Source organism: Jaculus jaculus, chromosome 7, assembly GCF_020740685.1.
Source record: "Jaculus jaculus isolate mJacJac1 chromosome 7, mJacJac1.mat.Y.cur, whole genome shotgun sequence".
In the NCBI taxonomy this organism is placed as follows: Eukaryota; Metazoa; Chordata; class Mammalia; order Rodentia; family Dipodidae; genus Jaculus; species Jaculus jaculus.
In genome coordinates, this window is record NC_059108.1 from 72,723,339 (window position 1) to 72,746,784 (window position 23,446).

The window sequence follows — 23,446 nt, forward strand, 5'->3', positions numbered from 1 at the left end:
CCCAATATAACTACCCTTTTCTTATGGGTTGTGCTTTTGAGTTTAAGAATTTCTCTTAAAGATATTTCTTATATGATTTTCTCTTAAAAGTTTTTTTTTTTCAGAGATAGGGTCTCACTCTAGCCCAAGCTGACCTAGAACTCACTCTGTAGTCCCAGGATGGCCTTGAACTCACAGTGATCCACCTATTTCTACCTCCCAAGTGCCAGGATTAAAGGCATGTGCCACCATGTCTGGCTAAAAGTTTTACATCTTACATTTAAATCCATGATACATTTGAAATACTTTTATAGAAGGTGTAAGATTTTGGCTGAAGTACATTTCCTTTTCCTTTTGCTAGCTGGTGGGGTTCAGTTGCTTCAGCATGGTTTGTTGAAAAGGCTATCCTTCACTGAATAGTTTTACACCTTGTCAAAATTCATTGAGCATATTATTGTGGATATACTTATGGACTCGCCTTTCTGTTCCATTGATCTATGTGTCTTTCCCTCTGCCAATACCATACTATCTTGATTACTGTAGCTTTATAATAAGTCATGAAGTTGGGTCATGTGAGTCTTCCAACTTTATCATCTTCAGAATTGATTGAGCTTAATAGTTTTGTGCTGGGTATTTTCATTTTTCCACATTTTCCTCCTGCTTTATTCTAGGGAAGAAAGTTCTTCCATAAGCTCTTCCTTTTCTTGTTGCAACTCCTGCAAATGCTGCTGGTTTTGTTCCAATCTGTCCTCCAGCCATTGTAAGAGTGGCCCACTGACTGCTGACATTTGACTGCACAAATTCTTGGTAAACACTGAGCCATTATGGATCTTGGTTACTGAGTCCAGATGTGTAAGACTGTGAATCCTTCTATAGGCATCCTGTTCTTCCTGGCACAGAATTTTGGGCAGCTCTACTGCTGACTCAAGGCACACTTTCCCAATGGTGACATGAGGTACAATATGGATAGGGATTTCAATTCTCTCATACTCCGAGCTCTTCTGGGCCTGTATCGATTGGAAGCAAGTGTACAGTACCCGACCAGTCTTTGTGTTTTTATCTTCTATGAAACCTGAAAAAATAAGTCCTACACAGCCTTGATCCATCATTTGGTACATGGCTTGTGTTCGAACATCAACATATGAAGGCCAAACAGTTATATGAGGGTGGGAATGATACCAGCCCACAACTCTCATAGGGCGACCTGTTAGTTTAGCTAACCTTTCTGCCTCTGTTGAAGCTGCAGACAGCTGCTCTGGAGAAATTTCTACTCGGTCTTTCCTCTTATCAGAACGCCGCAAGATGATGACAGAATGAATGTGAACAATTCTGATGGTATCAACCTTTTCAGCAACTGTGCGCATTTCAGCTCCAGTGCAGGTAAATTTGGAGTTGCTCCTTGTGTCATCATTCAACTCCCCTATACATAGACCCATCACCTCCTCCTTTTCTGTGCTCAGAGCGTGGTTGAGACAAACTAGGAAAGCGTCAGACTCAAGATGAACCGCCTGCACCACCTGCACCGCCATCTTGCTCCGCTCCCCTCACGTCCGCTTTAGGCCCTCTGACTTTCTTGTTTAAGATGTTATCAGGCCTATGGCGCAAGAGGTTCATGAGTTAAGCAGAAGCAGGGGAAACCAAGAATATTGTGCAAGATTTCTTAGAGAATAGAAGCCACATGAAGAAGTTGCTATGTCTTGTTTGCAAAAAATATAATGCACTGTAAAAACATAAATAAAGCAGCAGAGTTTTGCTCTGTGTCCAGTGTACTTCACCTGAACTACTGGTCCAGATCATTTCCTCACAATGCCAACTCCACACATCACCTTTGAGTTCTCCAACCTTGCTGAAGCTGGGCCCTGGCAAGAACTGATTTCTTTTTTGGTGTGCAAAAAATCTTCAATTGGGTCAATATGAAGATAACATCAAGAGCTTCCAGTGGTAGGAAATAATTTTTTCATTTTTTAAATTAAGTAAAACTTTGTACGGACACATGATGTGTTGGTACTATCATTTCCCTCCTCCCTGTTTCCACCACTGCACTGAAGGGCCTCCTCAGTGGGATGGCTGGTATTTAGGCAATATTTTATAAACAATTTAATTATTCAAATGGATGTCATTGTTAGATTATTTTTCCTTTGGCTTTTTGAGGTACAGTTTCACTCTAGCCCAGGCTGACCAGGAATTTACTATGTAGTCTCAGGGTGGCCTTGAACTCACAGCAATCCTCCTTCCTCTCCTCCCGAGTGCTGGGATTAAAGGTGTGTGCCACCACCCCCGGCTCATTGCTAAAATTTTTAAGCCAATGGTAAGTTTGGTCTCTTACCAAAAATAAATATAAGAAAAGTATTTTTTCTTAAATAGTGTTTCTTTCTTTGTTTCTTTTCTTGGGGGGGGGGAGGGGTAGAGCTTATTGAGAAGAAAAATATGGTGAAAAAAAAAATCCATTGGAATCTTTCATCCTCTAAACAACATTTGTTTTAAAAATATCCTAGCAGTGTTTGGAATGTTTTCTATGAGTCACTAGAAAGGTACAAAGAAAAATATCATTGTTTGAAGGTATGGCATTACCTTCACTCATGACTTCCCTTTCCTAGGGCTCTGGCTTATAGATTGTTTATTTCTGTACATGTTTACTCTTATGGTTAATTTAATTTGCTTTTGCCTTTTAATATTACTGACATTAACATATTGATATAGACTCATGTGAGTCTCGAAAACTTATAAAGTTAGCAGTCTTCTGGCTGGAGACATGGCTCAGCATTTAAGGTGCTCACTTGCAAAGCCTAAAGCCCCAAGTATGGTTCCCCAGTACCCATGTACAACCAGATGCAAAAGGCGGCACATACATGTGGAGTTGGTTTGAAGTGGCTAGAAATCACTAGTGTGCCTGTTCTCTCTCTCTTAAATAAACAAATAAATAAAATATTTAAAAAGTGACCTTCTTTAGGTGTGTGTGCACGCGCATGTGTGTGCGCGTGCCTCAGGACTCCTTTCTGCATTGAAGATGGTTTTAGTTCCGTGATGCTGGAGATGAGCCCAGACCTAGTACGTGCTTAGGCAAATGCTCCTATCACTGAGCGACACCTCTAACCCCCAAGCTTCAAGAATTTGAATTGTGTCTTATCTTAGTGTCTCCGTTACTGCGTCTGGGCTTGACCCATAGGTGTATTTACCCAATTCTGGAATTTGAAAAGAGAGTAGTCTGTGTTGCAGAGGCAAGGGATCTTGGCGGAGGGCTCCAAGTAGATGCATTGTGCATGTCTACTGAAATTAAAAGAACAGCAGGGCATGGTGGGCGCGTCTTTAAATTCCAGCACTGGGGAGGCAGAGGTAGGAGGATCACTGTGAGTTGGAGGCCACCCTGAAACTACATGATGATTTCAGGCCAGCCTGGCTAGAGAAAAACCCTACCTTGAAAAACCAATAAAATAAAATAAAAAGAAAAAAAAGTGACCTTCTTTAATGTACAAAGTTGTTTTTTAAAGTGAACATTAACTTATGATAGAAATAAATAATAAATTCAAATTTTAAATTGACAACAAATATCACAATGTCCAGATAATTAGTAAACACCCTGTCGTACTTAAATGAAACTTTTTGGACGTGAGGGTGATCTGGCATCTGTTACCCCATTGATTGCCAGAGTTGCTTGGGATAATATGTCTGGCCATAGGGGTGTCCCCTTCCTCCCTCACCATTTTATGAGCATCCCTCCTGAAACTAGACTTGAGATAGTAACTGATAAGTTGTGGCCCTGGGTTGAAGGGGATGACCTTCCCCAAAAAGAGGCGGACCAGTCTTCAGTCTAGAATATACAAGTAGCCATATGTCTCTTCTAGAACCTCTAAATAAGCTCTCAAGGTCCATTTGCAGAACATAGGGTAGTCAAGTTTCCAAGATTCCAGACTCCTAAATGAGGCATTGTACATAGCAGTCTGCCTTTCTTTAGAAAAATAAATAAAAAGAAGAAAACTTTTCTTCTGCATTGACTATATAATTTTATTATTTTTCTGATAACTCTACATTGCTTTCTATAGAGAGAACAGAATTTATATTAAGTGCTTTCATGGCTAGTAGACTTAAATTTATTTTTGTCATTAAAAACATGAAACAGCTAGGTGTGGTGCCACATCCCTTTAATCCCAGCACTTGGGAAGCAGAGGTAGGAGGAGTTCTGTGACTTCAAGGTCAGTTTGAGACTACATAGTGAATTCCAGGCCAGCCCAGGCTAGAGCAAGACCCTTCCTCAGAAAACCAAAACAACAAAACAGCAACAACAAAATAAAAACCATGAAACACAAATATCATCAAAGCTCATGAAATCTTTATAGATTTGCATAATATTACAAGAACTCACATAAATAACTATTCATATGATTACTACCACAAAAATATGTTATTGTATTATATGGTGCATTTATATTGCACATACTGCCTTTAAAATGTTTTAATAGGAAAGAACTTCTGTTTTGAGTAGGTGTTGATAAGAAAGGAATCTTCCTAGATTTGTTCATGTGGGAAGTGGAAGAATCTCTCAAAGTTTTCTCCATTATTACCTGCAGGTTGATGGTAATGGCTGCCATCAAGATGTTTTTCTAACATAAAAGTACTCTGGACTTGAAGCATTAGGTGGAGGGTCTGTTAACAAGACAGGCAAGAGAAATATTCCAATACACCTTTCCTCCAAGCAATATGAATATACCACATAGGATTCTAATGAAATATATCCCCCTCTTACTTTAGTTGAACCTTCAGAATATCTACAGCTAACCTCACAAACTCAAGAGAAAGAAATGTGACTTAATACACGACAAAATGGAAAGGAAGTGGCATTAACTCATTGTAGTTAATGTTTTATGATTGCCTATATTTTATATGATGCATCTGTAAAAAAATTTCTGGGGTCCTTCCTGAGCATTTTAGACGTCCACGTGATAAACTAAAGACCAAATTTCAAGATAAGTTTGATTTTGAAGGCCTTTAAAATTTTTTTAAAAAGGTCTGGAGAGATGGCTTAGTGGTTAAGCGCTTGCCTGTGAAGCCTAAGGACCCCGGTTCGAGGCTCGGTTCTCCAGGTCCCACGTTAGCCAGATGCACAAGGGGGCACACGCATCTGGAGTTCGTTTGCAGAGGCTGGAAGCCCTGGCGCGCCCATTCTCTCTCTCTCCCTCTGTCTTTCTCTCTGTGTCTGTCGCTCTCAAATAAATAAATAAATTTTAAAAAATTAAAAAAAAATTCTTTAAAAAAACATGAAAGAACTAAGAGGAGGCCAAACATGAGTTCTTAGGGAAATTTTATTTAAAAATGACAGGGTTAGTATATGATTGGTAAATTCTTGTGCTTCTGACACCAGCAAAATACCATTGCAGTTATCTTCACATTGCTGGGACAAACACCTGGCCAAAAACAGCTTGTGCAAGGAAAGGGTTTATTTTGGCTTATAGTCCTGAGGGGAAGCCTGTAATGGCAGGGGAAAGAAAGGCATAATCAGAGTCTGGACATCACCTCCTGGCCACTGTCAGGTGGACAACGGCAGCAAGAGAGGGGGCTGAGTTCTGGCAAGGGAGATCTGGCTGCAACATCCCTAAGCCCACTCTCAACACCATACCTTATTCAGCAAGTCTTCATCTTCTAAATTACCATCAGTTGGTGATGAAGCATTCAAAACACATGAGTCTATGCACCTAATGAAAACCACTACAGTTAGACAGTGTTTCAAAACATGTGAAAGACACAGGCATTCAAAGGATTTCAAGTTAGTAATTTCATAGAAACCTCAGGTCTGAAAATCAATTATGTTTTACTTCTGTTTATTTTGCTTAGTTAAAAAAATTTAAAGTTGGGGCTACAGAGATGGCTTAGCAATTAAGGTGCTTGCCTGTGAAGTCTAAGGACCCAGGTTCAATGCTCTAGGGCCAATGTAAGCCAGTTGTGCAAGATGGCACATGCATCTGGAGTTTGTTTCCAGTAGCTGGAGGCCCTGGCTCACCAATTCTCTCCCTCTCTTTGCCTCTTCCTCTCTCTCTCTCAAATAAATAAAATATATAAGAAATTAAAGTTATGTTTATATGAATAGAATGCACATATTAAGAGTAAGGATCAACGATCTTTGACTTCTAGTGTTATCACCCACAAACATGTATTTATTTCACCCTCAGATTTTCTCCTATCACCTTCTAGTCAACATCTTTATCAGAACAAGCAACTTTTAAAACTTAATAGTTAAAATCCAGCTTGAAATTGTGAAAAAGACATAAACAGACATATTACTAAGGAGGATATATAGATATTGTGGTGGTCTGAATTAGGTGTCCCCCATAAACTCATGTTTTCTGAATGCTAGGTTCCCAGTTGGTGGCAGTTTAGGAATTGGAGCCTTGCTGGAGTAGGTGTGTTGTTGAGGGTGGGCTTATGGGTGTTATAGCCAGCTTCCCCTTTCCAGTATTTGGCAGAATATCCTGCTGCTTCTGCCCCTTTGATGTTGGCCAGGAGGTAATGACCAGCTTCTGCTCATGCTATGTTTCCCCTGCTGTCATGGAGCTTCCCCTGGAGTCTGTAAGCCAAAATAAACCCTTTTCTTCCACTAGCTGCTTTTGGTTGGGTGCTTTCTGCCAGTAACAACAAGGTAACTATAACAGATTGTAAACAAATATATTAAATATGTTTCAAAAAGTATTTATCCTTCACATTATGTCAGCATAACTAATCTTATTTTGGATGTCACATAAAGTTATTTTATTCTAAAATTTAATCAGTTGGCACATATAATTTTAAATAATTAAGAGAATTTGATATATACTGAGAATGTGTAAGAGAAAATCAGGGAAATTGGCATTTCCATCACAAAACATCATTTCTATGTGTTGGAAAACTTCGTTCTCTTCTAGTTATGTTGAAAATGTCATAAATTAGTATAAACTGTTATCCTACTATGCTCTAGAATACCAAAAGGAATGTATATGTAACTATAGTAAATATGTAGACTTTTAAATCTTGTTTCTTTTGCTCAACACAGTATTTCCAATATGTTCTGTAGTTTTGTCTATCACTAGTTTATTCCTATTTGTTGATGAGTAGTATTTAGTCATACGTTTATACCTCCATTTGTTTATTTATTATCCTGATAGAAATTTGGGTTATTTCAAGATTTGGGCTGCTGGATGTCTCTGAATGTTCCCCAAAATTCTTTTTGTCTGCATATATTTCTATTTCTCTTTGATACCTAGAATATAACTGCTGGATTAATGGGCAGACATGTCTTGACTGGCAAATGTTGGCAGATTTCATTGCTCCTTCAGGGTAACATGGTATCATTCTTCAGTTTCTCCTAATTACTTGAAAATTGCCAGGGGACTGTGTCTGTTAAAGAAAAAGAGGTAGACTATATTGCTGAAGACATCACATGTGGCTGACACAGAAGATTGGAAAGCACTACATGAGCTACAGGAGGAAAGTGGCCAACAATGTTATGAGCAAGGAGGGGTCACAGCTACTCAAAAGCAGCCAGTCTGACAAGTGGCATGCACCTGTGCAGTGGTGGCACACAGCCTTGATGGGTTACCAGTGGCTTTCTGACTGGCTAAGAGATCCACTCAGTGGGAAGGAACCAATGGCTGGAACTTGGAACCAGGTCAAAACTCCATGGACATTATGGTATCCAGTGACAACCTCCCACTAGTCTTTGGCCAAAAGAGGGGCTATATCCTCTCTAAATTAACCATGCATATCCAATTTAACTATGCTGACTTCATTCTATGTTGGAGAATCTATTCTTTTTCAGAAGGTAGCAATACCCAAGGGGATAAACCAGGACTTTGTGAGGTGAACAAGAGTGCTGCTTCCATGATGAGCCTGATGATATGGCTGAGACAGATGCTGAGAATACTCAACATATACCAAAGCAGAAGTCCTGAGGCTCCTGAGAGCTCATCATTGAAGTAAACTTAAAACACGCCCACTATGGCTCAGGGGATTCTGCAGAATTCTGCTCTCACAAAGCATAACCCACAACCCCATGGGGAATACTAGCCACCCCACTGAGGTGGGCCCTCAGTGCATTAGGGGTAGGGAGGAGGAAAGTCATGGTACCAACACATGATGTGTCCATACAAAGCATATTCTTAATAAAATAATAATACTAATAACATTTCTAAAGTTCTAGCTTAAATAGAAAAATAACTGGTTATTAATTAACGTTTTAACAAAGTATACACATTTTAATTCAGAAATGTCAACTCTACAAAGAGTTGCTTTAGTTAACAACATTTAAATTTAATAATTATAGAGGCATACATAAACCTTAAAGTTCAGCATAGCTCATACAAAATATTGAAAAGGATTTTTTTTTTTTTTTAGAAAGGAGATTATACCAGCCAGTATCCAGTCGGGAGAAAGAAATCATAGTTATTTCAATGGTGAATTTCATATAAATAATTCTTACTTCCATGTAAAGTTATCAAGTTGGTGACTGAAGAAGGTGGAGGTCCACAAAATGAAAGTGTGATGCAACCAGTAATTATAGCAGCATCTACCTTCTGGGACAGATGATTGAGAAGGGAAGGAGGATGGAATTAAAATTTCTTATGGTAGAGCTAAATCTCAGACTTCAAAGAGTATTAACTGGGTACTATTGATGATTTAGGGTAGGGATTTGGCTCAGCCTGTTTCTTTTTCTGATATGTATATTTTAGAAAATGGCGAGCCTGACAATCTGCACTAGGATGACTGAGACAGATGCTAAAGAGACTCAATATATACAAAAGCAGAAATCCTGAGGCTCCCGAGAGCTCATCACTGAGGTATATATACTTTAGTGGTTTTCATACTTTTAAATAGTTGAAAAATATAAGAATAATTATATATTTCTAAGGCCACTATACCAAAGTACCACAAGCTATATGGTCTTAAAATAACAGAAACTTACTCTTTCATAGTTCTGGTGCTGGGCAATGCTCCCCTTGACACAGAAGACAGAATATCTCCTTCTTTCCTTCTAGCTTCTCATGGTGGTTGTCAACCCATGGGTCTTCTTTGAAGACACATCACCCCACTCTGCTTCCACCTTCAGTACTTTCCTCTGTATGTGGCCGTATCTTTATATGATGCTTCTCTGTTGTTAGGACAGCAGTCATATTGGGTTAGGATCACCCCACTAACCATTTTAACTTGACTGTATTGTCACAGATCTTATTCACACATCTCATTTATAGGTAAAAAGGCTGAAGGCTACCTGATATTTTACTGCAGGAAGAGGGTGTCTTTTAACAGTAACAATATTTTATGACACACAAAAATTATATAAAGTTCAAACTTTAGTATCCATAAGTATACTGCCTACTCATTAATTTAAATATAGTTGCTGCTACAATTGCAGACTTAAACATCTATTACAGTAACATCTGACCTGCAAAGCCTCAAAGTTTTACTACCTAGACCTTTCTAGTAACCGTTTGCTGGCATCTGTATTGTATGATTGGTTTTGCAAGTATTGGGAAAATGCAAACTGAATTCAGCTGCTGCTGCTGGAAGGACTTGCCACTGTTTAGTGAAGCAGACATATTATTGTGTGGTATTCAGAGGGTCATGACACAGAGAAGAAGCCCAGAGAAACCAAATGAGGAAATGGAGGGCTCTTCATTCTCATCTTTTATTTTTATTTTGTTGCCTGCCATTGTTGGTGCTTAACAGGGAAGAAGCTGGAAAAGCAGAAACGTAGGTTTGAAGTCCTAGTCTCAGAAGCACATAGCAGAGAGAGGGTAGATTTAAGATTGATAAACAGAAGTTTAAAATCTTGCATGAAAGAATAACACATAAAACTTTGTAAAGTACATAACACAGTATACATAACACATAAGTAATAATAAATCACTATGCTTCTAGTTTATGTTTTTACTGTGCTATAGTTTTTATCATTCTTTTAGAATATATTTCTTATACTTGTATAAAAAAGTTTACTGTAAAATAGCATGCCATGTTACTGTAGCAATAGTCTCATATGTCATGTTGGCCTCCTCTCTTGATTACATCAAGAGTCTGCATCAGGGCTAAGGTTATAGCTTAGCAGTTAAACATGCTTGCTTGTAAAGCCTGATGGCCAGGTTCAATTCCCTGGTATACATGTAAAGCCAGATGTACAAAGCGGTGCATGTGTTTGGAGTTTGTAAGAGCACCCTGGCATATCTATTCCATCTCTTCCTCCCTGCTTCTCTCTCTCAATAAGTAAATAAATAAATAAATAAAGTCTTCATCATGTGATTGACCTAAACCATTTATATTTGTATAGTTATGCTCCATAAGCCAAGTATTTAAAATATGCTCTGAGACTTCAAGTGGGATTATGTAACTAAATGTGAGAGTTATGAACAATTTAGCAATACTAAATAACTTCTTGATGGGAAGCAAACAAAACTTAATTCATAATCATATGTATGATGAGTCTAAGGTATTCTGGCAGGCTTTCCACACATGTGTATCTTGCACTGTGTATGCCTTCATGTCATGCATTGCCAAAAGCCCATACCTGCAACACCTTGGCTCATATTCAAGGCTGTTATATGTTGTGAATTGCAGTGATTTTATTGTTCACATAGAGTTTTCCCATTTTACAGAAGCATAATGTTTCAATTATGGAAAACAAAATCTTTTAATATTTCCCAACATCATCCCTCAGCATGTAAGTATAAAATTAATATATCTTTGTGTATGTTATGTTAGAATGCTTATTTGGTTTTAAAATTTGCTGTTTGACTTGCAGACTTAAATTTCATAAAAAAATTATTAGATGAACTTTGAGTTGGATGTTAACACAGAAATTCTAACAATTTCTGAAATGTCCCGAAATATATTTCTGCCATTTATACTGCATATGTATGTGAAGCAACATTCTCAGCACTGATGATAATAAAATAAGAATATTAATCAACATAAAAATCTGTTACAGAAAATGTACATTTGATGTATCAAATATCCATTTGTTTTCATGTATATGTGTATGTTTATATGAGTGCACGTGTGCATGTGGCGACCAGAGTTAATTTCAGGGATCTTACTTGGTTGTTCTTCAAAATGTTTTGAAGCAGGGTCTCTTGTTGAAACTGGAGCTTACTGATTGGGACGCTCACCAGCAAGCCCTGGGGACCTCCTGCTTCCTGTTGCCCAGCACTGGGATTACAGGCACATCCAATCCTGTCTGACATTTTTTGTGGGTTCTGAGGATCTCAATTCTGGTCCTTATTAATGTGTGGCAAGCACTCTATTTCCTGAGTCATCTGTCTAACCCAAATATCTTTTAATGAAAATAAAGAATTTTTCATAAAGAATTTCATAAAAAATTTTTCATAAAGGAGTTCTTTATGAAAAATAAATGCTTCATTTGTATGAAATTTGCTTTTAACCAATAATAAAATTGCATGTATACCAAACAAGTTAAAACAATTATTTTAACATAAGTTCTTGAGTAAGTGAAAGGGGATATGAGTGGGGAATGTTTAAGGTCTGCTCTATAATTTTCACATGATCATAGAATTGCCTGACTCACTCCACTGAGTATGTACCATTGTTGAGTAAAGCATGACTGTATGTTTATAAATACAGATTTGTGTATATGTGAAAACACATACATGCCCCAAAACATTAATAAACGTTTGCAGATCTAAATTGGCATGCAGGGTAAGAAATAATTCAGCAAAATCCTATGTGCTCTTATTCACTTTCCCCCAATAGTTATCTTGCAAAGTAATACAATTAGGTATTGATCTGGATATAGTCAAGATACAAGACATTGCCTTCACCAGTAGAACACTTCTGTGACTCATTTGTAGCTATCTTCTCTTATCTACTTTATCCCCAGAGCCTAGGAATCTCTAATCTGTTTTGTTTTTTTTTTCATGTCTATCATTTTAAAGAAGGTTTATATAAGCCAAGTGAGGTGTCCTGCATGTATAATCTCAGCACCCTAGAGGTTGAGATAGAAGGACTGCCATCAATCTGTGGCTTGCCAGAATGACTGTTGTAATTACCTTCTCATTGCTGGGACAAAACACCTGACAAAAAGCAGCCGATAGGAGGAAGGGGTTATTTTGGCTTACAGTCTCAAGAAGTTTCAGCTCAGCAGGGAATAGATGGTAGAGCAGAGGTAGGACATCATATCACGCCACAGCAGCTGGCAGAGAGCAGCAAAAATGAGCTGTGAAGAACCCCAAGTTGGCCCCCATCAACACACTTTCTCCAACAAGGCTCCATCTCCTAAATTGCCACCAGCTGGGGACCATGCATGCAAAGCACATGAGTTTCTAGGGGACATCTGATTCAAACCACCACAGTTACATAGCAGCAAGACCCTGTCTCAAAACAGCAAGCAAAGAAAACAATTTATACAAATGGAATCATACAGTGCATATAACATTTTGGGACTTTTTGCTGTTGTTGAATAAGCACAATTCTCTGGAAGTCATTGCATATATCAGTAATCCTTTTTTGTTTGTTTGTTTTAGTTTTTCTAGTTAAGGTTTGTGGTGGTTTGATTCAGGTGTCCCCCATAAACTTAGGTGTTGCGAATGCTAGGTTCCCAGCTGATGGAGATTTGGGAATTAATGCCTCCTGGAGGGAGTGTTATGGGAGCCAGTTATGGGTATTAAAGCCAGTTTCCCCATGCCAGTGTTTGGCACACCCTCCTGTTGCTGTGTCCCACCTTATGTTGGCCAGGGGGTGATGTCCACCCTCTGCTCATGCCATTGTTTTCCCCTGCCATCGTGGAGCTTCCTGTCGAGCCTTTAAGCCAAAATAAACCTCTTTTTCCCAGAAGCTGCTCTTGGTTGGGTGATTTCTAGCAGCAATGTGAACCTGACTGCAACAAGGTCTCATGCTACCACAGGCTGACCTGGAATTCATTATGTAGTCTCAGGCTGACTTCAAACTCACAGCAATCCTCCTACCTCTGTGTCCCAAGTGCTGGGATTAGAGGCATGCACTACCATGCCCAGCTTGCATTGTGATTTTTAATTTAACCATTCTGATAGGTATGTAATGATCTCTTATGCTTTTGTTTTAAGTAATGACAATATTCATATCCTAAGGAAGTATGTTCTTTGTCAATTCTCTTCACTGATACTTCCATTTTAGAACAAGATTTTTATTAAATTTTGAAAATTGTTTAAATTTTTCAAGGTACAAGGTCTTTGTCAGGCATAAGACTTGCAAGTATGTTTCTCAAACTGTCACTTACCTCTTCATCCTTTAAATGAGTTCTTTCATAGAGCAAGATTTTGGAGCCATATATATTATTTTTCTCCTATGGCTTTTGCTTTGATGTTGCCTAAGAACTCTGCCAATCACTAGGTTCTGAATAGGTTTTCTTCTTTATGTTTTCCTTTTAATTTTCTTAATAGTCTTATAGATCACATTTCTATTTAAGTCTTCAATTCCTTTTGATTTGCTACTATGTCAATGCGTTTAAAGTTTAGGTCAAGTTTGCCTTTTGCCTCTGGATGTCTAATCACTCTGCACTATTGTTGGGAATGTTAATTTCCTCCGTTGAATAGCATTGCAATTTTGTGAAAACTTGGGCATATTTGCCTTGCTCTATATTAGATTTTACATTTTGTTCTGTTGAACTGCATGACCATTCCCACATTCATACCATGTTCTCTTCATGATTATAGCTGGATAAAATTTGGCAAAAAGCATACTGCTCCTACCACATTCTTTTAAACATTGTTTTATCTATTCCTTGCTTTTCCATGTTAAACTTTAGAATGAGCTTGTCTACATCTCAAAATTATCTTGCTGGTATTTTGATAACAATTGTGTTAAGCCTGTGTGTCAAGAAGTTTGTCCAACAGGGTGTAACTATTCATAGAAACAGGATGTCTTTGAATCTTTACATTATTGATTTATCTAAATTTATATTCATTGGGACACTTATACACACACACCATAAAAGGAAGGATTTTATCTTGTCCTGACTTAGTGTCTTTCTGGTAACAGGGTTATCAACTCAGTAAAGGCTGGAGTACCAGGACATCTATGCTATTGGCAAGTGGATTGAGGGACTTTGGTGCAGCTCATTTAAAATGCATCGTTTTGGGCTGGAGAGATGGCTTAGCGGTTAAGCGCTTGCCTGTGAAGCCTAAGGACCCCGGTTCGAGGCTCGGTTCCCCGGGTCCCACGTTAGCCAGATGCAAAAGGGGGCGCACGCGTCTGGAGTTCGTTTGCAGAGGCTAGAAGCACTGGCGCGCCCATTCTCTCTCTCTCCCTCTATCTGTCTTTCTGTGTCTGTCGCTCTCAAATAAATAAACAAAGAAAAAAAAATTAAAAAAAAATAAAAATAAAAATAAAATGCATCGTTTCTGTTTTATTGCTGACTTGCACTAGTAAAGGTTATCTCTGTTACTTCTAGCTCTCAATATAGTCATGAGGGAATTTTTCACTTTTAATTTAGTTTTTGTACTGATCCATGTTATAATCTCACCTATGAGGTTCTTACATTACTTTTCAAATGTTTTGACTGATTAAAACATTCACATGAGTAGAAAAAGTATATCAATTTACAAGGAAATACAGCTTGTATGTTTACACCCAGCTTACCTATGTTCATTCACTTCTATCAACAAAACAAGTCAACACTTTTTGATTTTTATTATTAAGAACGTTTTTTTTTTTTGTTTTTTTTGTTTTTTTTTGGTTTTTCGAGGTAGGGTCTCACTCCCGGGCTGACCTGGAATTCACTATGTAGTCTCAAGGTGGCCTCGAACTCATGGAGATCCTCCTACCTCTGCCTCCTGAGTGCTGGGATTAAGGGCGTGTGCCACCACGCCCAGCTCAAGAACGTGAATTTTATAAATACATTATATGTTGGTACCATATTTTTCCTCTTTCCTCTCCCTATTCTGCAGGTGGCCTCCTCAGTGGGGTTGCTGGTATTCCCCATGGGGCTGTGGATTATGCATTGTGGGAGCAGCAGTCAGTTATTGGGGAAAGCAGTGCCGCTGGGCATGACATCCCAAACTGTGGCTCTTACAATCTTTCTGTCCCCTCTTCCATAAAATTCCCTGAGCCTTGGTGAATGTGTTTTAAATCTACTGTGATAAGCTCGTAGGAGCCTCTGGATCTCTGCTTTGGTATGGCCTGAGAATGCTTGGCACTGCTTGTCAGGCTCCCCAGGGAGGCAGTACTCTTGCTTGGCTTCTCACTTCCTCTGTAGTTTCACCTGGGCCCTGACTGAGATGTGAGGGGTAGTTTATCTCCTCCAGTCTTGCTACTTTCTGAAAAAGAAAAACAGACTCTCCAATTTAGAGTAAAGTCAGCATGGGTTAATTTGGATAAGCATTATTAATTTAAGGAGACTTTGATGGATGTAGCCCCATTTTTTAGCCAAAGACTAGTGGGAGCTTGACATTGCAGAGCATAATCTTTGTCTCCATAGGATTCTGGTCTGGTTTCCAGTTCCAGATATGGGCTCCTTTCTGCTGAGCAGATCTCTTAGCCAAATCAGAAAGCCATTGGTTACCCACCAAGGCTGTGTGCCCCCATTGCACTGGTGTGTGCTTCTTGTCAGGCTGATTCTTCTGAGCAGCTTAGACCCCCTGCTTACTCACACCTTTGTTGGCCACTTCCCCTAGTAGCTCATGTAGCTCTTTCCCACAGCAGATGGACTAACTGTCTGGGGATTGGCTCTCTTCTGGATTCTAGTGAGGTCTCTGTGTTCCGTGCCAACAGCATATGGTGTCTTTAGAATTAGGGTCTAACCTTTTATCTCAAGTGGGTAATCAAGGGCTTCGGGAGAAGGCTGTCTTGTTTTGTGGACCTTCTAGGTCTATCTGATCAACAGCTCAATGTAGGTAGCACTGATTTCTGGAACTGTGAGATACAGGCCACAGCCAAAGTTTTCTAAGGTTAGGCTTTATTCCACCCTTTCCCTGGCCCTTATTTTTGGGTGCTCCCCTTATGCTCCTGTTGAGGGTTATATCTTTTAGTCTACCTTAAAGGAGAAAGGTTTCTATGGTACCAAGTCATTTTGGGTTTAGTTTTGTGTTTATTTGCCCCTCCCCCTCAACTTCCCCTCCCCCAGACCCTTCCATTCCTATTGTCTGCGCCTCAAGTTGCCTACCTGATATGCCAGAAATTCAAGCTGATTCAGGTTAGGAAGCACAGATGAGTGAGAACATGCAGATTTGTCTCTCTGTGATTGTGTGTGTTCACTGAGTATGATCTGTTCTAAGTCCATCCATTTTCCTCCTTCTTACTGCTAAGTAAAATTCCCTTGTGAATGTATGTTAGAACATTTTTATCTGTTCATCCAATAATGGGTACCTGGGTTTATTCCAGTTCTTAGCTATTATGAATTGAGCAGCTATAAACATGTTTGAGCAAATCTCTGTAATGAAGCATGGAATATTTAGGGTAAATGCCCAGTAAGGGAATAACTGGGTCTGTTGGTACTTCTATCTTCCTCTTTTTTTAAGAAACTCCATATTGATTTTCATAGTGGATGTACAAGTTTGCATTCCCAGAAGTGAATAAGAATTCCTCTTTCCCCACATACTCACCAACATTTGTTGTTCTTTGACTTTTCAATGATTTCCATCCTTACTGGAGTAAGGTAGGGTCTCATAGCTGTTTTAATTTGCATTTCCCTGATGGTTTGGGATGTTGAACATTTTCTTAAATGTGTGTTAGCCATTTGTAGTTCTTCCACTGAGAACTCCGTATTCAATTCTCTATCCTATTTTTTCTTCATGGGTTGATTATTTTTAATGTTCAGTTTTTTGAGTTCTTTGTAGATTGTAGATATTAGGCCTCTGTTAGTGGCATAGCTGACAAAAACTTTCTCCCATTCAGTGGGTAATCTATTTGCTCTGTTTATAGTGTGTTTGTGAAAAACTTTTTAGAGTCATGAGATCCCATTGTTTTAGAGATTGTTAAATTTCCTGGGCTACTGTACTGTTCATGAAGTCCTTCCCCACTCCTATATTGTGGAAATTTCCTCCAGTTTTTTCTTCCAGTAGTTGAAGACTTTCTGACCTCATATTGAGGTCTCTAATCCACATGGAGTTGATTTTTGTATGAGATGAGTGGGCCTAGTTTCATTTTTCTACATTTGGTTATCTAATTTGTCCAGGCCCATTTGTTGAAGATGCTGTGCTTTCTCTAGTCTACATTATTGGCATCTTTGTCAAAAACTATGTAGCTATAGCTAGTTGACCTAAGGTCTAGGTGTACAATTCTGTTCCATTGGTCTGTATTTCTGTTTTTATGCCATTATCATGCTGTTTTGTTATTATGGCTTTGTAGTATAACTTTAGATTAGGTGTAATGAATGATATCTCCAGAGATGTTTCTTCTTTTGCTGAGGATATGTTTGGAATTCTGAGGTCTGCTGCCATTCCATATGGATTTTGGGGTAAATTTTTACTATCTCTATGAAGAATGATGCTGAACTTTTCATTAGTATTGCATTAAATTTGTATATTGCTTTTGATAGAATGGCAATTTTCACAATATTAATTGTCCATATCTAGGAGAATGAGAGTTTTTTTTCATCTTCTCAAGTCCTTCTCAATTTCTCTCTTAAGTGTTTTTATGTTTATCTTATATAGGACTTTAATATCCTTGGTTAGTGTTATTACAAATTACATATTTTTGTATGCCTATTGAAAATGGAACAGCCTTGCTGATTTCTTTCTCTGCATATTTATTTTTACATATAGAAAGGCTACTAGTTTTTGTGTGTTGATTTTGTATCCTGCCACATTGCTGAAGGAAGTAATCACCACTAGAAGTTTTGCTTTTACTATTATTTTTGTTGTTGTTGTTATTATTATTATTACTAAGATATTTTGTAATGATACATCATGTATTGGAACACTCTTTTCTCTTGTCCCTGCCCCCATTCTGTTGGGGACACTCCTAAGTAGGGTTGCGGATATTCCCCATGGAGTTTGTGTGTGGTGGGAGCAGTAGTCAGTTATTTTGGGGGGTGGAGAATTCCTCTCAGCATGATGTCTCAACTGTGGCTCTGACAATCTTTCTGCCCCTCTTCCACAAAATTCTCTGGGCTGTGGTGGGTGAATTTTAAGTCTACTTCAGTAATGATGAGCTCTTAGGAGCCTCTGGATCTCTACTTTATTAGGTGTTGCGTATCCTCAGGGTCTGTCTCTTACATCCTGGCACTGATTATTAGGAACAGCGTGAAAGCAGCACTCTTGCTCTTCTCCCCAATTCCTCTGTGGATTCAGCTGTGGCTTGGCTGAAGTGTGAGGCATAGTTTATCTCTTCCAGTCTTGCTACTTCTGGAGAAGAGCAGATTCTCCAAAAGAGAATAAAGTCAGTACAGTTTAAATGGGATAAGCATTATTAATTTAGGGAAAATTTGATGCATGTAACCCCTCTTTTAGCTAAAGGCTAGTGAGGGCTTGACACTGGAAAACAATCTTTGTGTCATAGGATTCTGATCTGGTTCCCAATTCTAGATATGGGTTCCTTTGCACTGAGTGGATCTCTTAGCCAATCAGAAAGCTGTTAGTCATCCACTGAAGCTATGTGCTGCAGTTATACTGGCATGTATATCTTGTGAGGGTGTTTGCTTCTGAGTAGCTTAGACCTCTGTTTGCTCAGACCTTTGTTGGCCATTTTCCCCTAGTAGCTCATGTGGCTCTTTCCAGCACTAGATAGGCTGTCTGGGACTGGCTTTCTTTTGAATTCTAGCCAGGACTCTCTGTGCTCTATGTCAGCAGCATACGGTGTGTTCAGCAATATGGTCTTAGCTTTTGCCTCAGGTAGGTGATCAAGTGCTTTGGCAGAAAGCTGTCTTGATTTGGGGACACCGTAGGTCTCCCTGATCAAGAGCTCCACGTGAGTAGCAACCAATCTCCGGTACTGGGAGTTACAGGTCAGAGACAGAAATTAAAAAAAAAAAAAAATTCTTTTAAGCTTAGGTTTTATCTCACCCTCACCAGAGCCCTACTTTTCACGTTCTCCCTCTTACTTGTTTTGAGGGTTATATCTTTTAGGATATCTCCAAGGATAAAGGTTTCTATGTTATCAGCTCATTTGGAGTATAATTTTATGTTTGTTTCTCTCCTTCTTCCTCCCCCCAAACCCTTCCATTCCCGTTGTTGTCTGGGCCTTGAGTTGCCTATCAGGTATGACAGCAACTCAAGCAGGCCCAGATTAAAACCACTGATAAATGACACCACAAGGTGCCTGTCTTTTTCTGACTGTGTGAGTTCACTGAGTATGATCTGTTCCAAGTCTGCCCATCTTTCTACAAATGATATTGTATCATTTTTTTTCTTACTGCTGAGTAGAATTCCATTGTATAAATGTACCATAACTTCATTATCCATTCATCCAATGATGGGCACTTTGGGTTGGTTCCAGTTCTTAGCTATAATGAATGGAGCAGCTATAAACATGGTTGAGCAAATGTCTCTGTATTGATGCATGGAGCATTTAGGATTATGCCCAGTAAGGTAATAAATGAGTCTGTTGGTAACTCTATGTTCATCCTTTTCAGGAATCTCCAAATTGATTTTCATAGTGGGTGTACAAGGTTGCATTCCCACCAACAGTGGATGAGGGCTCCTTTTTCCCCACATCCTCACCAACATTTGTCATTGTTAAGTTTTTTAGTGATTGCCATCCGTATTGAAGTAAGGTGGAATCTCATAGTTGTTTTCATTTGCATTTCCCTAATGATTAGGGATGTTGAACATTTTCTTGTGTGTGTTAGCCATTTGTAATTCTTCCTCTGAGAACTCCCTATTCAGTTATCTGCCCCACTTACGTAGTGGGTTGTTTGGTTTTTTCTTTTTTACTGTTTAGTTTTTTGTAGATTCTAGATATTAGGCTACTACCAATGATATAGCTGGCAAAGATTTCTCCCATTTAGTGGGTAATCTATTGGCACCGCTTGTGATGCATTTGTCTGTGCAAAAGCATTTTAGCTTCATGAGATCCCACTGGTTGAGTGATTGTTTAATTTCCTGGGGTATGGGGGTTTGTTTAGGAAGTGTTTCCCCACTCCTATATCATGGAGTTTTCAACTACTGGAAGAAAAAATAGGTGGCAGAGTTTCAGGTCTTATATTGAGGTCTTTAGTCCATTTGGACTGGTTTTGGTGTATGGAGAGATGAGTGGATCCAGTTTCATTTTTCTATATATGGTCATACAATTTGTCCAACACCATTTGTTGAAGATGCTGTCTTTTTGCTAGTCTAAATTACTGGCAACTTTATCAAAGATCAAGCAGCTGTAATTACTTGATTTAAGGTCTGAGCCTTCAATTCTGTTCCATTGGTCTATGATTCTGTTCTTATGTGAGTACTATGCTGCTTTTGTTACTATGACTTTGTAATATAGTTTTAGATTGGGTATAATGATACCTCTAGAGGTCTGTTTTTTTTTTATGAGGATACGTTTGGATATCCTAGGCCTGCTGCCATTACATATTAATTTTGAGATCATGTTTTCAGTCTCTGTGAAGATTGATATTGGTATTTTTATTGGTATTGCATTAATTCTGTATATTGCTTTTGGTAGTATTGTAATTTTCACAATATTAATTCTACCTATCCAGGAGCATGGGAGGTCTTTCCATCTTCTCAAGTCCTCCTCAATTTCTTTCTTGAGTTATTTGTTATGTTTTCATTATATAAGTCTTTCTAAGAGATGATACTGTTCAATTTTATTTATGCAATTTTTGGTTTTTTGATTATTTGCTTCCAGTTCAGCAATTCTCTTTATCAGGGTCACATAGCACATACTGTGTTTTCATTTTGGGATTCAATTTCTTTTTTTCCCCATGATTTTACTGGAGGCTTCTATTATGGTACTAGGCATTCTTGGTGGAGATCTCTCATTTTTCTGACTTTTTTTTTTTTTTTTTTACATTGTTGTCTATCCATCTCAGGGAAAGTCTTATTTTATTAAGGAGAAAGCAAGTATTTGACCTCATAGGAACTTCAGTGAGCATTTTGTTTTAAATATGAACCAGATTGGTCTAGGATGAGTTTATAACCACAGATGTGTAAATTGTGGAGATTGCAAATACATCAGAGGTACTTGGGCAACTGGGAGATGGGCAACTGGGTGCTCTTATCCACTCAACTTCCATGCCCTCTTCAGCAAAAGGGAACCAAGAGTTAGAGACCCAGGAGCTGGGAAGCTAAGAAGCCAAGATCAAGAGGTGAGCTCCCCCAGTGGCACTTGCACGGGCTCTGGGGAATAGGGATTTGGGGACACAGGGAAAGGCCAATCAGGAGTCCACAGCAAAAGTCCTGCTTCTGCAGCACTCAAGTAGGGACCAGGCTGCCCCAAGCCAGTGACAAGGGTACCAGGGCCAGGGAACTGGGAGGTGGGGAAGGAACCAGGAATTCTGGCCTATTCACTCCATGAATGCACCCTCTTGAGCATGGGGACCCACCTTTTGATTTTTTCCTAATAATTTCAGAAAATGATTAGAATATATTCTTGTCACACAGTACTTTGGAACACTCACATAAAACATAAGCAAACTAAAGTTTGATTTTTTCTGGTGTATTATTTTGACAGAATATGTCATCTTTGATCTGGTTGACTTTTAAAATGAAGAACATTTATTATAATGTATGTTGATATGTAATGCCTTAATTTTAATATTTTAAAAACCATTTTAAGTTTTGGAAAGATTTCCCCTCACCTAACCTTTCATAAAATGACATTCAAGGCTTCAGTTTAATGTTGGGACTTGAAGATGGATCTTCCCCCTTTATTCTGAAATATGTTGTTTTATGAGAACAGAGTTTGCTTAAGGACACAGGGCCAGTTTGGAGAACCAGTACCAGAAGAGATATGAACTGCCAGAGCTTTACTCGGCTGCTCTGCTCATTGCAGAACATTTTCACTGCTGCAGGGTGTTTCAGATTTATTATTACCATGGCTGAAATCCACCAGGGAAGTGCTTTTTTCATCCATCTCAATCGTCGGCCAGTTAGGCCGCCTGTCCTTTATAGCCAAGGATTTCTTCCTTTTTGCTGACAGTTTCATGATTGTGATTGTGCTCTCTTAGCGTTTGTCCAGTTCAATGATGAATTCTCTTATCATGCCAACCTGAATAAGCAAATGAATAATTGAAACTTTTATTAAGGGTGAAACTTCTTAATTTTATTATATTAATTATATATATGATAGTTTCAACATTATGAGTCTCTCTTATAAATTTAATCTTTCTCATTATCTTTCTTATACAATGTTTAATTTAAATGCTTACTGAGCCTTCTGTTTTTATGCAGAAAATAAGTTAGCAAGGCCCTCTATCAATACCACTTTTCAACTTGGACTTGGCTTGCATTAATGTAGGTCTGACCCCTAGTGGTTCAAAGAAAGCTATGCACTGTTCATTCTGCAAGCAAATTTTGATTGGGTTTTCTAAAAAGTAAATAGCAGACTATAAGTTACTCCTTCAAGATAAATAAACTGAAAATGAAGGTAAAATTGTGAGTTCATCACAGAAACAATAATAAAAGAGGAATTTAGTAAAGTTGTGTTTCTATGAAAATAAGTTCCTAATTTGTATTTTTACTGGTTATTCACTATGCATCATAAGGCTTCACTTGTATTATGCCCACGGAAACCATTCAATGCTATTTATGTAAACAAAACATTTGCCTTCCAAAGTTCATGTTTTTTTGGAATAGTCCTTTCTAGTTCACTATAGAACTGGAATTAAACTTAGAGCTGGATGAGATTTTGGTTTTTTGTTAATTGGAGACCTAAAAGGGAAAGTGAAACCACAGAGTGAATTGCCAGCATGTTTTAGGAAAGCTTTCAGCAGGTCTTCAGATTGAGGGCGCTTGAAGTCCAATTTAGGAATGCAACTGGTCTGAATTCTTGGAGATAAGGGCCAAAGTTGTATTGCAGGAGCAGGGGAGGGTCTCAGGAGTGCACGCCTGGTCCAGAGGCATCAATTTTAAGTATTATAAATATAATGTGTGCTCAGTTTAAAACATACAGCCACAGGGACAGGACAGTCCTGCAGTCTATAAGTGTCTTCTACTGTAATATGCAACAAACATATACTATTTTTTCATGTACAGGCACACACACACAATACACACACATATAAAACACACACATATAAAACACACATACTTTTCACTTGGGTATGTACTATACATATTATTCCAGAACTTGACTAGTCATTACATAAAACATCTGGGACATCATTGAACATCAGTATATTCTTATTGTCTGTCTACCTAGTACTTTGATGTAAAGATGGAGCCTATTTATTAACTACTATCAATTAATTCAAATATTTCTGCTACTGTGAACAATACTGTGATGAACATCCTCGAGTATAATGAGTACAGACTTACTCAAGCATATCTTTAGGGTAAGTTCCATTATAATGAGAAAGTTTAGGGCTAACAGGGCCCCCAAAAGTAAACTAAGTAGGAGATGTCCTAGGGCCCATAAGGGAGAATCT

At 38.5% G+C, this 23,446-nt stretch overlaps 1 protein-coding gene across 1 annotated transcript; it reads right to left on the reverse strand.

The window, feature by feature from the left end:
- Positions 1-270: 270 nt before the first annotated feature.
- LOC101610922 (lys-63-specific deubiquitinase BRCC36-like) lies at positions 271-1,538 on the reverse strand. Its single transcript, XM_045154922.1, has one exon. It carries the CDS (start codon positions 1,506-1,508, stop codon positions 642-644), a length of 867 nt encoding a protein of 288 aa, XP_045010857.1. The 5' UTR covers positions 1,509-1,538; the 3' UTR covers positions 271-641.
- Between the last annotated feature and the right edge of the window lie 21,908 nt (positions 1,539-23,446).

Coding starts and splice junctions, on each gene's coding strand:
- LOC101610922 (XM_045154922.1), bottom strand. CDS start 1,508: ATGGCGGTGCAGGTGGTGCAGGCGGTTCATCTTGAGTCTGACGCTTTC.